The following is a 14675-nucleotide window of genomic DNA, read 5'->3' as shown; positions in this document are numbered from 1 at the left end:
ATACATTATGTTCTGTGTAATTGGTTTTATGCTTTATGTATGTTTAGTTGGAACCATACCTGCAGGAGACACTTTATGATTACTAATAACACTGTAAAAATGTGAAATGATATTGTAGACTACAATTTGGCTTCATGGTCTGACCGTATTTACTCGTTTCACTTCACTATAGAGACATCTGTAATGAATTTTGGCAGTACTACCAAAATCAAGTACAGCTCTTATATTGTGTACTTGTGAAATTAAAAACAGCAATGCAAAAAAATCATTTACAAATTAAAACTATGCATTGAAAGCCTGTAATTCTCAAAATGTCTTTTGGATATATATATATGTATATTTCTTGATACGTGAGTATGAAAAATACAGCACATATAACTCCTTAAGACCACTGATACAGTAAAACAAGTCATATATATGTATATACCATGAAACCATCCCTGTACGGTAAAAGTTATCAGAGAGCAAATCTAGATTTTCAGGTCAGCAATAATAAACCTACACAATTGTCTCTGTGAATTCCCATTAGCAAGGTATAGCTTTTTACATATACACGTCTATACCTGTACACAATATTACTCTTTCTGTATACATAACTATCAATACGAATGATTCCTCTTCTTTGTCAGGATCTGCCAAATGCCATGAATGCAGCAGAACTAACAGACAAGCTTGGACTTCACAGTCTCAGAAACAGGACCTGGTACATTCAAGCAACATGTGCCACCAGTGGTGATGGTCTATACGAAGGACTCGATTGGCTATCGTCTTCGCTTAAGAATGTGAAATAAATCAAATTTGGCATAGATTGGCAGGAATGTTTATTTATAGCATTTTGCTATAAAATGTTGTATACTATTGTAAATGGAGAAGTGTTTCACTCAAATGAAAGGGATGAAAAAGTTCTTGTTTTATACTTTGTACAATGTATGAAGTTATTTTCAAGAGAAATATTTTAGTGACAAATATGATTGTGTGATTGCTTTCCACCAAAATTGATTTATGATAACAAAACATGAAGGTGTAATGTAAAGAAATAAAATACAAAATCAGCAGATTAGCTTTATGAATGATATTTAAGTTTTCCTTGTAACATGAACTGAGTATGCAGTGCCAATTATTTCCAGCACTTTCGAAACATGCTTCATTTCCAGGGGCTTCTTGGTTATTTTTTTAAAATAAATTAAAACATGTAGGGCCATTTTCAGGTTATCTATTGTTGTTTGAAAATATACTAAGTATGTTAAAGTTATCGTCTGTAGAGAGATAATATTTTCTATGAGGTTTAGATGTTTGATGCTTTCTGATATTTGTTTCTTTCTTGCAAGATTGACAAGATCAACCCGACTGGTATACAAGTCTTGTAGAGCTATGCGTGTTTTGTATTGAGCTAAAGAATAAACGTACTATGTAGCTATTGATTAAACGTGTTCTTAGGGTCCTGAAACAGTCTTAGTCAAGTCACAAAATGACGTAACTCGTCATCTGTGATTGGCTAAGTCAGAACTTCAGGATGTTTTAAACTATGACTGTTTCATGAACTTTGGTATCACATATGGTTTCTTAAAGATGCTCCACCGCTGGCATATAGTTTTTTTCATTATCACAAACAGGAGCAGACGATTTAGTATTTTTCTTCAGTTACAAAAGTTACTTATTTTACATCATTACCACCATTGAAAAGTTTGAGCTTCTAATTTTACTTCGAGTTAAAAATATGAAAAATAATTAATTGCATCCCGAAAAAATTCCGTGGCACTATATGGAATGAATTACTGATTGCGCATGCACCAAAGGCGAATTTAATTATTTTATATTATTTTTGTGTCAATTAGGCATATATATATATACACGATTAAACACCAATTATTGTTCAAATGATGAAAATTATTTATGCTCTATCGGCGGTGGAGCATTTTTAACAAATGTAAAAATCTCTCTAAATCCACATAAAGCGTCTACAGCGTCATTATGTAGGGCAAGAACTATATTGGTTACTGCAGGTCTAACACATTGTAGGATTTACATGTAGGATATTCTACTTTCTATGGTGGATTTGTCCATTGAGAGTTCAGTTTGCGGATAGTCAATTGTAATAAATAATTTCTGTATTTAAAGTACATGTTTCACGTTTCACCTTAAATGTGGTCAAGACGAATGGGAAAAACGAACAATTGCATTGTAGAATCTTGTATAATTTTTAAAGTGCTTCTCCATAGGATTTGTCCCATTTATGGAGTGAAAGTGTGTGTGTGTGAGTATGTGTGAACGGCATCTAATATTAAACGCTTTGATATCTATGTAAATATATTGTGCATCGATCGTTCGAATGCGTTTATTCCATTATTGTTCGTTTTAAAAGAAAGTTTAAACTAAGCACACAATATGTACACTGTAAAAGAAAAAAAAGTTCATTTTGACTCTATTATTTATTTTACATTCTTCTACATGATGGTGGGATTTTTTTCTGTGGATTTAAAATTAAATAGAAATACCAGAAATGTGGTTTCTTCTCAGGCAAACGAACAGTAGGTAAATAAATATACTTTTTAACATGGTTGTTCTATTTAAATTTTTGTATGCTGTACTTTGTTAAGATTTTATTTTCATCCGAATATATCTTCATTGGTATCTTTCTCTATGGTAACCTTCAATGTGTAGCACGTTGTCTGCGTTGCTACAGTATATGTATCCATTTGAACAATTTTCTCTCTGTCATTTTGAACAATTGAAAGCATTCAGCGCGAGATTTTTTGTTGTCAAAATGACCATCCTAAAGAAATAATTGATAACTAAATAAAATGTATCATTGGTAATATGTATTGTTGTATTTTTCACACCTTTTATTAGCCCACCATCATCAGACTGTGGGATATCCCTAACGTCCGTCCGTCCGTTCGTTAACCGCTATTTCTCTGAAAGTACTGAAAGGATCTTTCTCAAATTTCATATGTAGGTTCTCATATGCCCCTCTTTGTATGTTGGATTTTGGGACCGATCCGTCAACAAGATGGCTGACATGCTTGGATTTTGGCAGTTGAAAGTTGTTTTCGCTATTTTGCAGAGTCTATAGGTAGACTCCCCTCGATTTTGCAGAGTCTTTAGGTAGACTCCCCTCGATTTAGCAGAGTCTATAGGTAGACTCCCCTCGATTTAGCAGAGTCTATAGGTAGACTCCCCTCGATTTAGCAGAGTCTATAGGTAGACTCCCCTCGATTTAGCAGAGTCTATAGGTAGACTCCCCTCGATTTAGCAGAGTCTATAGGTAGACTCCCCTCGATTTAGCAGAGTCTATAGGTAGACTCCCCTCGGGCCCTAGTTGTGCATTATGCAATTAATGGCGGATCAGAAAACAAAATGGCGGACAGATAACCATATTAGATTTTGATAGTTGAAAATTATAAAAAATCTTTCTCAGAAAGTGCTGAAGTGATCTATACAATGCTACATATCGTCTCCTCGCGGGCGTTTATTTTGCATATTTCAATTTGGGACTGATCGTGCAATAAAATAGCTGACAGGCAGTCATTTTGGATTTTGATAATTGGAATTTGATGAGAAAAAAGAGAGAGAGAAAACCGCATGAGGTATTTGTGAAGATGAACCTTTAAGTAAAAGAAAAAACAGAAAAAAAACGCAGCTAAAAGTGGTCGAATTGAGTGAAGTATATGGTGAATTGACGTAAATACTTATATGGCCGATTTATTGGGGGGGGGGAATCGTGTACCACTAGTAGAGAAATGTAATCGTTATGAACACTTCACATGACGATATTCCAGGGGTTACTATCACAATGAATCACAATGAATCACAATATGCATCCCTGGGCTATGTCATAGTTAAACTGATGGCATTTTAGTCGAAAAAAATAGTGACTTACCACAGGTCTACAAAGTCTTACTTTTCAAAGTATGCAGAGATTGACGCTCAACTTCAAAACTTATGTCATGCAGTCAACTACAGTGTACAGTTATTCGATTCTTGTGATGAACATAGGAACGAAGACCGTAAGTTTACACAGACAAGACGATTACAGTTAGATGTGCGAGAACAGGTAAGCCATCAGAAATGAACAAGCAGCAAAAGTAATTGCCGGAGGAAATAATCATTAATTCATTCTAAGTTGTGGATATGTGCATGTATTTCAATCAATTCAAAGTTGATGCCGACTATAGAATTGACGATCGGGTGACTACAAAGCCACAAACTGTCGTTGCGAGAATACATATGCAACAAACATGAGAGAACATCTCAACATGGTGACTAGAAAATACATCACTACTAGAAGAAGAGAAATGCGTTTCCTGATCTTACATACTACACTTACCAGTCGGAAACCCGTTAAAATGACGGTACAGTTTCTATTTCATGTCATTTCGTGTTGGAAATGGTTAAACTGTTCCTATCAGATTGTGTTATTCCTATTTTATTACATCTTTGTCAGTGAAATATTTATAAGGTTTATATTAAACTTAATATTAGGTGCATCTAAGTTAATTGTTGGAGCATAATCTATGTGCATTTGATTATTTCATGTTAATTTTTTTTCACATTTGTGCCCCAATGGATGGAACTAAATTAGTCAACGGGAATGAATTTAAAGTGTAGAAATTAAAGATATCGCGGCGGATTGAAATACATACACACTAGTTTGAGTCTAGGGTAGATACTAGCGACGTAAAAATTACAAAATATTCCTTGTTTGTTTTATATAAAATAATTATTCATTATAATAGCAGTTCAATTTTATCTCTGGAGATGGAAACTTTATATTTTCACTCGTACTATACACTGGTGTAAAAAATCAGACAATTTGAAGACAAAAAACAACTTTATAGCTATGGGTATATTTTTATAAGCGTTTTTCTTTGTGTGGTCAGCAGTCTCTTGCAAAATATTGTAGACAATGTTAATACGATAGAGTTAACTCCCTTCGGACGCTGAGGACAAAGATCATGATAACGGCTGTTGAGACGTCAACACAAGTCTGTAACAGTTGAGTAGATTATTCACCACAAAACACCACATCAGACGCTCCAATACGCTCCGGAAAGATGGCGGATGCAAGGTGAGTGGGTTTTTATAAATCATCAAACATAGAATGCAAACATTTTTCAATAGAGTATCGCGGATTATTGATTAACCATCCATTACTTCTACTGCTGATGCACTTGGGCACTTATCAGACAGATGGTGGGGCGTACACGAATGTATGTGTATGATTTGTCAGCTTAACGAACGAATGTCGAATTTCCGTAATTCAAATAACATGAATATAAAAGCTCACTATAGGTTGTTTTCGCATGTTTTATACCAGGTTTGTGATAAACAAAACATGTGGTCCAATAAAATAAAGCTGGATTTTTTTGTACGTGAAAATCCCTTGTTATAATTATGTGGTAAAACTTGACGTATGTCTCCTTATCAACTGCTTAGCTGTAGTACATTACAACAGACACACACATACTATATAGGCCCGATTAACTCTGGCTGTGTTTTACTTTACATTTATCATGCTACATCTTTATATAAATTTGTGACTATAACAAATTAAAAATAATGTGGATTGCTTAATTAAGGACAAGTTCGATCGATGTTCGACGATTTGAAAAATATTCTTAGATCTAATTATGTTATATTTTATTTATACAAATCAGTGACACGGTAAGGCAGATTTAAAAAAAACACCAAGCCATTATTTATTAGATTGAAAAATATATATAGGTATGTATGCGTATTTCTGTAATAAAAACAGAATTAAAATAATTTTAAATCCATGTGCAAGATAAATATATTCTGTGTCATATGATGTTGAGAGGTTTGTTCACGTAAATTAAGTATAATATTTATCGATCAAAATTCAGAAACTTTTCGGACCTTCGTACCGATTCAGTCGGACTTCAGCAAAGCCACAGACTGTCCAACGTTTGACCATTTACCGATAAGGCATGGTCGACCCAGGAACCATTTCTTCAGATAACGTTATTCTAACTGTATACAATGATATTTGAAATTATTGTTCGAAATCAAAATAATCACATCAGTAATATCATACCACGAACCAATTCCCGAAAAGTTTTTAAATCGATGTAATCTAGATAGGAGAAAAACAGTTCAAACCAAATATAGCTTTAATTCGTTTAAGATTTATCAAAATCTAGTAAGAGAAGACACATTCCAGTCACTGCTAATGATAATCGCGAATCTCGATAAGAGATAAAAGAGTTATATGTGTGAGCCGATGCTTAATAATCGGCGCACCTATCGGTTCTAAGTGACGAACTTTTCAGCTACTGTGGCCGCGAAAATCGGCTTACAAAGTTGAAATATGAAATGATACCACATGATTCGATAATCGACATACCTAAGAAACGATACTTTCCAGCCGATAACAACGAAAAATGTATGCTAGTACCATTCGGTATCCAAGGATAGCGATAATCGCGATCAGTTACCATTATACCAGAAGAGACCAGCCTATGATGGACCTAGCGATAATCGATATATTTTTATTTTGGTTTTCAGCCTGCCCGTGACATACGTGGAAGGTTTCCACGATAAGGAGGCCGTCCAGAGAATGACGTATAACCCTCTGGGTGGTACTGGGATGAAACCTTCCGTCATCAGTTATGGTGAGTTGTAAGAGTTATCACCCCTTGTTTCATCCTCGATATTCCAGTGGTTACTACCACTGCCGGTATGCTTGCATATGGATATAGCGACAGTTATAGTAACCTCTGGACTGTCGATGATGCCTTTGCTAGCCATATATATATGTAATATGATATAGATATGATATCCCCACTCCCCTTATCTCCGAAGAAAATGGATTTCCGAAGATTGCCGGAAATACTTTGATATGACTTCCATCTGGTAATTCCCTTCTGACATGAATTATAACCAAAACTAAATGTGAAAGAATGATGTAAGATATTATTCGTTGGAATGTAACCAGAAACCAAGATGCTATAATTCATGTGGCATTTGTTTTCCTAAAACCGGTTTTTAGCTTCAAACCAGTTTTGGAAATCCCTTCGCCAAAAAATTATATAAACCGGTTTAATTGGTAAAATCTGACACCGTATTGCTGTGTTTGCGGCTATCACAAAACAGTGATAATCTCTTAAGTTTTATTGTTGGGCGGGCGATGAAATAACATATGCAATTTGATGTTAAAAACGCGAGAGCGTGCGAAATATTACAATTACTACAGATTTCGACAATGTTCTGCCCAACATTGTTTGAATTTCTTCTTTGTCCCATCTTTTCTACAATCAGAAACATATATTAGAGAGATTGGTAACTCCGCCATTTTTACGATCGGAAGATGTACCTCTGTATGTGCCCAGTTTTTTTTAACAAACTCTTAAATTGTCAAATACAGTAGAATAACTTTGATATGTTATAAAAGTTCAGTAATGTTCAGATATATAAAATGCACTTCCGGCTTTGAATGCCTGATTTTCGAAAAAAACAGGTAAAATTGGTCATGTTGATGCCTTCAAAAATCATTGCAAATAACATCAGTCTTGAAAACTAGTCACATCAAACCATGACATAATGTTTAAACTTTGTATTGATGCCAAAAATATCATGTTTAAAAGAAAACACTTAAAAGTAGTTAGCTAAGGGAAAATGTCTTTAAAACGGAGGTCCCTCTGCCTGTCGACATAGATAAAGCAGGAGTTTCCAATCTCTATGTATATATGTTTCTGCTACAATAACTCACATTGGATATTGTTGTTCACCAAACACGGTAATAACGTTTCATATTTCTACTGTGCTAGTTGCTCCGAAGTGCTGATTTGTATTAATGTTAAAGGTATTATCTACTAACAAAGGCGTTTCAGTTGAGCACTTGTGTGGAAAAACTGCGGAATCTGTCCCCTATAGTCGAGACTTGTCGGAGTCAGTAATATGAATCTCATGTATGATATTATGATATAAAATAATGGAACAGCTAGATGTGACAGTATATGTAAGTGTTACCCGCTATCACAAAGAAACTCGACACGAACTCGTGCGCGTTCTCAGTAGCACAGATATAGAACTGACCTCACACTGAACGCACCTCAAAGTAGTTAGTTGATTGAAACCAGGAAAAACTATCCATTCTGTCATCTGGTCGATTTCCTTGTAAAACTATACAATATATACGTGTGGTTGGGCGGATGCTGCAAACCTGCTATTTTTTTGTGTGCAATTTAATTTCGCGGGATTTAGAATCCGCGGACTACAGATAGTGTAAGTCCGTTAGCGGAATCGACGTGCAATGTTGTGGGGCATGCAAATACGAAAATGAGTCGCCACGAAAACATGATGGTTTACAGTTTGTTATGGGAGACTGCAGTAGTTTCGATTGTGTTTCCTTGCAATGGCGGAACTCGTCCAAAATTTATATTGCTGCCTCAATGAGGCATAGGCTAAAGTAGCAAGCGCACCAAACCTTGTCGCAGCATATACTTACAATGGGAAGACCATTCGTCCCATAGCCTAAATACCGATTGAGCTCTTAGCAGGAACAAACACCATCACAATCGCTTATAATGTCAGTATATTGCGACAGAGGCCAAAGTTCACAAGAAAGATCGCCGCTCACCGCAGGAGTAAAGTGAAGAGTTTTTAAGGAAATTTAAATTATACATCCATTATGATAATTCATGTGTATAACAGGTGCATCAGCTCTTGGGAGTGTGTTCCGGGAGACGAACAATTCAGAATCGCACCAAGTCGTCAAATATCTTATCAGGAATGGCATCAACTACATAGACGTAGCACCTTGGTATGGACACGGGAAAGGCGAAACAGTTCTTGGTGAGGTACGTCAAACACAAACCACGAGGTGGATCTAGGTATATTAAGGTGGAGATTATCTGTTTACATATAATTATATATCTTATCGAAGTCTCGAAAACCATGGCGCATATAATCTCGAAAATGTTGGCTTTCAAAGCCTCGAAAACTATTTGTTTGAAGGTGTCAAGTGTTATGCAAGGCGGTTAAAATCGGCATGGTCTTTTGGGATACACTTCATGTCTTATAGATAGCATAAGAAATACATTTAAGGTTATGTTTTGAAATCTGATACATTTTCAGGGTTTACAAGGAGTTCCAAGAGAGGCTTACTACGTCACAACTAAGGTTGGCAGATATTTCCCGGAACCGGAAAGGATGTTTGACTTCCGGGCCGAGAGGACTATACAGAGTGTTGATGAAAGTCTGCAACGTCTTGGTTTAGAATACGTGGACGTTATTCAGGTCTGTACAAAACGTATATAGGATAAAAGAATCAAGAATGTTTTTCGTAGTGGTATAATGTTGAAATGCAAAGAAATTTTCCTAACAAAGTGATTTCAATGAATATGAAAACAAATAATAGTCAATTTGAAGAAGACACGTTTTCCCTAGAAGAATTCATGGTGCCCCATATGTTTTATTTGATCTCTCGTGGCTCCAACCATAAGACATGATGTGTTATTCCAAATCTCGCATATATATTCTCTTGTAGCCAAACTAAACATATATCCATACCCAGTCAAATTATCTTGTATTATGCCAAGTCCAATTACTCATTCCTTCCTGGTCCTAAAGATACCTCATTCCCTTCGTTCCTTTTGCAGGTGCATGATATGGAATTTGCTCCAAATCTTGATATCATTGTGAACGAGACATTACCCGCCTTACAGAAGGTCAAAGAGAGCGGGAAAGCTAGATTTATAGGTATAACAGGATATCCGCTGGGTAACTTCAGGTAAGTTTCCTCCTCAATTATTTGTTCATTTGAAGTTCCCCATGATAAAACAATAATGCAGACTTGCTGTAAATTATATTATGGTTGATATCGCACTGTCGCTTGGTGGGGTCGCCAATGCGATAGTACGACATAGTCGATACCACCTACCATAGAATTATGATTAGGAATGGTACTTTTAATTGTTGTCAAGATACACATGTGTATTGCCCGAAAATGTATTTATGTAGCATGATCTTTATGGTTCAGCCACCTTTTTTTATCAGGACGCAAATTTTAAATGATAGATGCGTTCTTTTTCTTTTGGGGATAAATGCTTAAAATGAGACGTTTGCAATGGAGTTGGTTCTGAAACCTGGTTATTCTTTATTCTTTAAAGGAAGGCAAATGATGAAATGAAAAGGATGCAAAAAATATGAACATTTTGAAGAATATAATCGAATTCTCTTGATTCTATTTTTGAAGTTATTGAATATTTTTTTAATCAGAAAAGTACTTGAACGAAGTACGGTGAAGATTGACACCATACTTACGTACTGTCATGCCTGCTTGAATGACAACTCTTTGGCTGAACATCTACCTTACTTCAAGGTATACATACACCCAGCTATTTTAATATCAACTTGTTTCAATTCATTATACAAGATTTGTTACCGTGTTATCAGTTAACAGAGTTGGTGATTTTTTTCTTTTAATACAAATTCTTGCTTCGTCCTCAGTACGATATCACATCGTCGTGCTATTAATGTTCATGGGACACTCCATTATTTTTGCGGAATAAGCATGGGCGATAATACATGGAAATGCATGGAACAAAGAAGCAATCAAATACTGTAATATCATATAAACAATACATAATAAAAGTATTAAATTGAAAATTTTTACATATGAAATTAAAACAATAACAAAATTATCTACATTTTTACATATTCAAATTAGGAGAAGGGAGTGGGCGTGGTTAACGCCTCCCCCATCGGTATGGGTCTGCTGACGGATCGAGGTCCCGCCTCCTGGCATCCAGCTCAGCAAGAGGTCAAGGACAGTTGTGCAAAAGCTGCAGCGTACTGCCGGGTAAGCAACATCACTGATGGCTTTACTTTAAGCCCATTAGTAACGATACTTTTTCTCCTTATTCTTCCTGATATACTTCAGAATAAAATTGAACGTTAATAAGTAAACAGTAGTAGCTTTCTGTTCGTGTGTTTATCGTCAATGGATATTGTATCTCCTTTAGACGACCATAAAATCATGTTCGTTATTGATATGAGTATTCTAATATTTCGTTAAGTTATGTTTTAATGTTATCTATAAGTCATTTTATAGTTCAAAAACCCACATGTTCCAACTGTGTCTTCATATAAAGTAGTTTTTCAAACTACATGATGGTATTTTTTGTATAACAGGAAAAAGGAGTAGATATTTCCCGTCTGGCTTTGGCCTTTTCACACCGACAAGATATACCCACCACGCTTTTTAGCACAGCCAGGTAAGTGTAATGTTTGTGGAGTACTTTCTTACCATATTTATTGTACACCATAATGGGAATTTTATATTGCTATCCATATTGTACACGTTTAATTCTACGAAAAACCAGTGTATTTTTGGGTGCTGTTAAATTTCACAGGTCAAAATAATTCGCGAAAATATATTTCCGTAACAAGATTGTTAATCTATACATTGTTGTTTACCTGCATTGTCAATCTATACATTGTTGTTTACCTGCATAATCAATCTACAAGATTGTTAATCTATACATTGTTGTTTGCCTGCCTTGTTAATCTATACATTGTTGTTTACCTGCATTGTCAATCTATACATTGTTGTTTACCTGCATTGTCAATCTATACATTGTTGTTTACCTGCATTGTCAATCTATACATTGTTGTTTACCTGCATTGTCAATCTATACATTGTTGTTTACGCTTGTCACCTGCCTTGTCAATCTATACATTGTTGTTTACCTGCATTGTCAATCTATACATTGTTGTTTACCTGCATTGTCAATCTATACATTGTTGTTTACCTGCATTGTCAATCTATACATTGTTGTTTGCCTGCCTTGTTAATCTATACATTGTTGTTTGCCTGCATTGTCAATCTATACATTGTTGTTTACCTGCATTGTCAATCTATACATTGTTGTTTACCTGCATTGTCAATCTATACATTGTTGTTTACCTGCCTTGTCAATCTTTTCATTGTTGTTTGCCAGCCTTGTCAATGCTAAGAAGAACTTGGATTGTTACTACACGCCACTGACCGACCTTGAGGAGCAAACGAGTCGTGAGGTCATAGAGAAGTAAGCATTGAAACAAAAACATTTTATAAGACATGGAATACGAGTTTAGAAGTCATACAAATCTAAGACAAAAATGCGTTTGAGGCAACAACAACAAAAAATGAAGCAGAAAATGAATAACGATTAATCAAAGTATGAAGAAAAGATTTTGACGTTATATCACTTTTTACGTTTAATTTATCAAGCTTTCAATTAAAATGTTATATGATTTATTTTCTCTTCGCAACTACTGTAGATGTGATTCTCGTAGAAATTCACACGGGGTTTAATTTCAGCCATGACAAGCTGTTTTTCAAAAGACGATGTTAGTTTCAATCACATTTTTTCTGAACGATAAGCGTTCTTATGGTAAGGTACCGCTTTGACGAATAAAACTTTCATTCACAGGTTCATGAAACCATTGAACAACAAGGATTGGGAAGGTATAGAAGTAAACAAGTACTGGGATGCACTGAAAAGTAAACCAGACAACTAGACGTAGAGACGTGGAGAACTTGATGTGGAGACGACTATGCCAATCTTGCCTTACTGCAGCAGGACGACGACAACGACTTTGTAACAGTTTATATTAATAGACCACCACTGCCAATTCTTATCAATGCAACATTTACGATTAACATTTGCACTTTGACCTGTCCCACTACTGTATCACCTTGCCTTGCCGTTTTGGTGTCAGGTCATGAATTCCTTCCGATAGAGTTGATTTCAACAAAATCTCGCATTTGTAATCATAAGTCGATAAAAAGTCATAGATAATGTCCATTTCATTGATATGAATTTCGTTATATATGATCACTACAATAGCACCACTTTCACCTTTTTGGTTGATGCAGAATTTTGTTTATTTCCTAAATAAATGTAGGAATCAGTTATATTTTATCTGTTGTGTTTTTCAGTAAATATATGGCATGTTATTTAGTAAATATATTGTATGTTATTCTGTTTATAAATTGTATGTTTTTCTGTAAATATATTGTATGTTATTCAGTAAAGTATATGACTTGTTATTCAGTAAATATATGACATATTATTTAGGAAATATATGACATATTTATGATATTATTCAGTAAATATATGGCGTGTTATTCAGTAAGTATATGACTTGTTATTCAGTAAATATATGACATATTATTTAGGAAATATATGACATATTAATGATATTATTCAGTAAGTATATGACATGTTATTTAGGAAATATATGACATATTTATGATATTATTCAGTAAATATATGGCGTGTTATCCAGTTAATATATACATGTAGCATGTTATTCAGTAAATATATGACATGCTATTCAGTTAATATAAAATAAATCAATACGTTCCAATTTGCATAGAAGTAGCATGAAAGTTTACATAAAAAGAATGAGAAATGAAATCATATAACCTTATTATATATAACCTTATATATACACAAAAGAATGAGAAATGAGATCATATAACCTTATAGTTGCTTATATTGGGCTACTTGCTGCCTATTTTCCCATTACTATTTTGATTGACTGATATTTTTCGCCAAAAAATGATCAAAGCAGTACCGGTATACTTCACTCGTAATACTTGGTACATGTTGGTTCTTCTGTTCGATGGGTTTTACTTGTCTCAGTTTTGCAGTAGATGTTTTAAGCAAATTCCCAACCATTACTTTTACAAGTGAAACCCTTTGCAGTTTATTACTTTGCTCATTTTCGTTAACAGTTAATCAATGAGAATATATATTCTCAGGAATCCATGAAAAACAAGGTCATTACTACACTTTTTATTCATCAAAATCCTTTTATGTATTACATCTCTATATTCCTAAACCTATCTACTATCCCAACCATTACGTATATTTGCATACATAAAACATGTTGTTATTTAACATAAAATTAAGATAGATACATGTCAAGAGGTAATTCGATATTTACCGCCTCTATCCGTACTCATGTGTACAAGTCAAGCTCTAGAAAATTTCAATGCAATATAATTTACTTAATTTCGTAGAATTTGATGGCAGAAAAAGGAAAGAATTACTATCAACTTTATAATTGTTAGCAATACATTTGTCATCTTAATTAACGGAAGGAAAAAAGAACTTTGAAAAAGGTCACGTAATTTGAGCGACATGCTGTCGAGAACAAGAAATATTACATATATTTTAAAATCCGGTGATCGAAATTAGACGTCTATTCAGGAAGGAAAGAAATATAACAAAAAACGTAAATAAACAAAAATGAATAAATAAATAAATAAAAAATTTGTATCAAAGATCTAAGACAATATTTGATTTAGTTTTTACCCTTTCAACACTGGTGGTTTTCCTGGATATAAATATATATAAGTAATGGTATAGAATATATGTCCAACAAGCAGGTTAACAGTATACAGATGGGTAATCTTCACGTGTGTAGTCCCAATCTATAGGAGAGAGCTCGGAATTCTGTGATATATGTGATATCTGTATATATGGAAATAATAAACAGACATTAATATAAAATAGATATATGCTGTCTTTTGTTTTGTATGATTATCTAATTCGTTAATTTCTTTGAAATTGTTGTTTGAAAAATCAGCTTTTCATTATTACGAACATAAGCAGAAATGTACTATCAACTTCCTTATTTATTTATTTATTTATTTAAAT

At 34.3% G+C, this 14675-nt stretch overlaps 2 protein-coding genes across 2 annotated transcripts in view; both read left to right on the top strand.

Moving 5' to 3' along the window:
* Positions 1–2816, top strand: part of LOC138314195 (ADP-ribosylation factor 1) — a 30634-nt gene extending 27818 nt beyond the window's left edge. The window contains exon 5 of the mRNA XM_069254398.1: positions 630–2816. Within this exon, the coding sequence (XP_069110499.1) occupies positions 630–791 (162 nt within the window). The 3' untranslated portion in view covers positions 792–2816. The remainder of the gene's footprint in view (positions 1–629) is intronic.
* A 2106-nt stretch (positions 2817–4922) lies between these two features.
* Positions 4923–14530, top strand: LOC138314194 (uncharacterized). The gene is made up of 10 exons (XM_069254393.1): positions 4923–5068; positions 6526–6632; positions 8674–8819; positions 9097–9258; positions 9621–9751; positions 10240–10342; positions 10691–10822; positions 11155–11237; positions 11964–12050; positions 12438–14530. Exons 1-10 carry the CDS (start codon positions 5055–5057, stop codon positions 12523–12525), a joined length of 1053 nt encoding a protein of 350 aa, XP_069110494.1. The 5' UTR covers positions 4923–5054; the 3' UTR covers positions 12526–14530.
* Positions 14531–14675: the final 145 nt, after the last annotated feature.

This window comes from Argopecten irradians, chromosome 2 (assembly GCF_041381155.1).
Source record: "Argopecten irradians isolate NY chromosome 2, Ai_NY, whole genome shotgun sequence".
NCBI classification, from domain to species: domain Eukaryota; kingdom Metazoa; phylum Mollusca; class Bivalvia; order Pectinida; family Pectinidae; genus Argopecten; species Argopecten irradians.
This window is presented reverse-complemented; position numbering and strand designations above follow the sequence as displayed.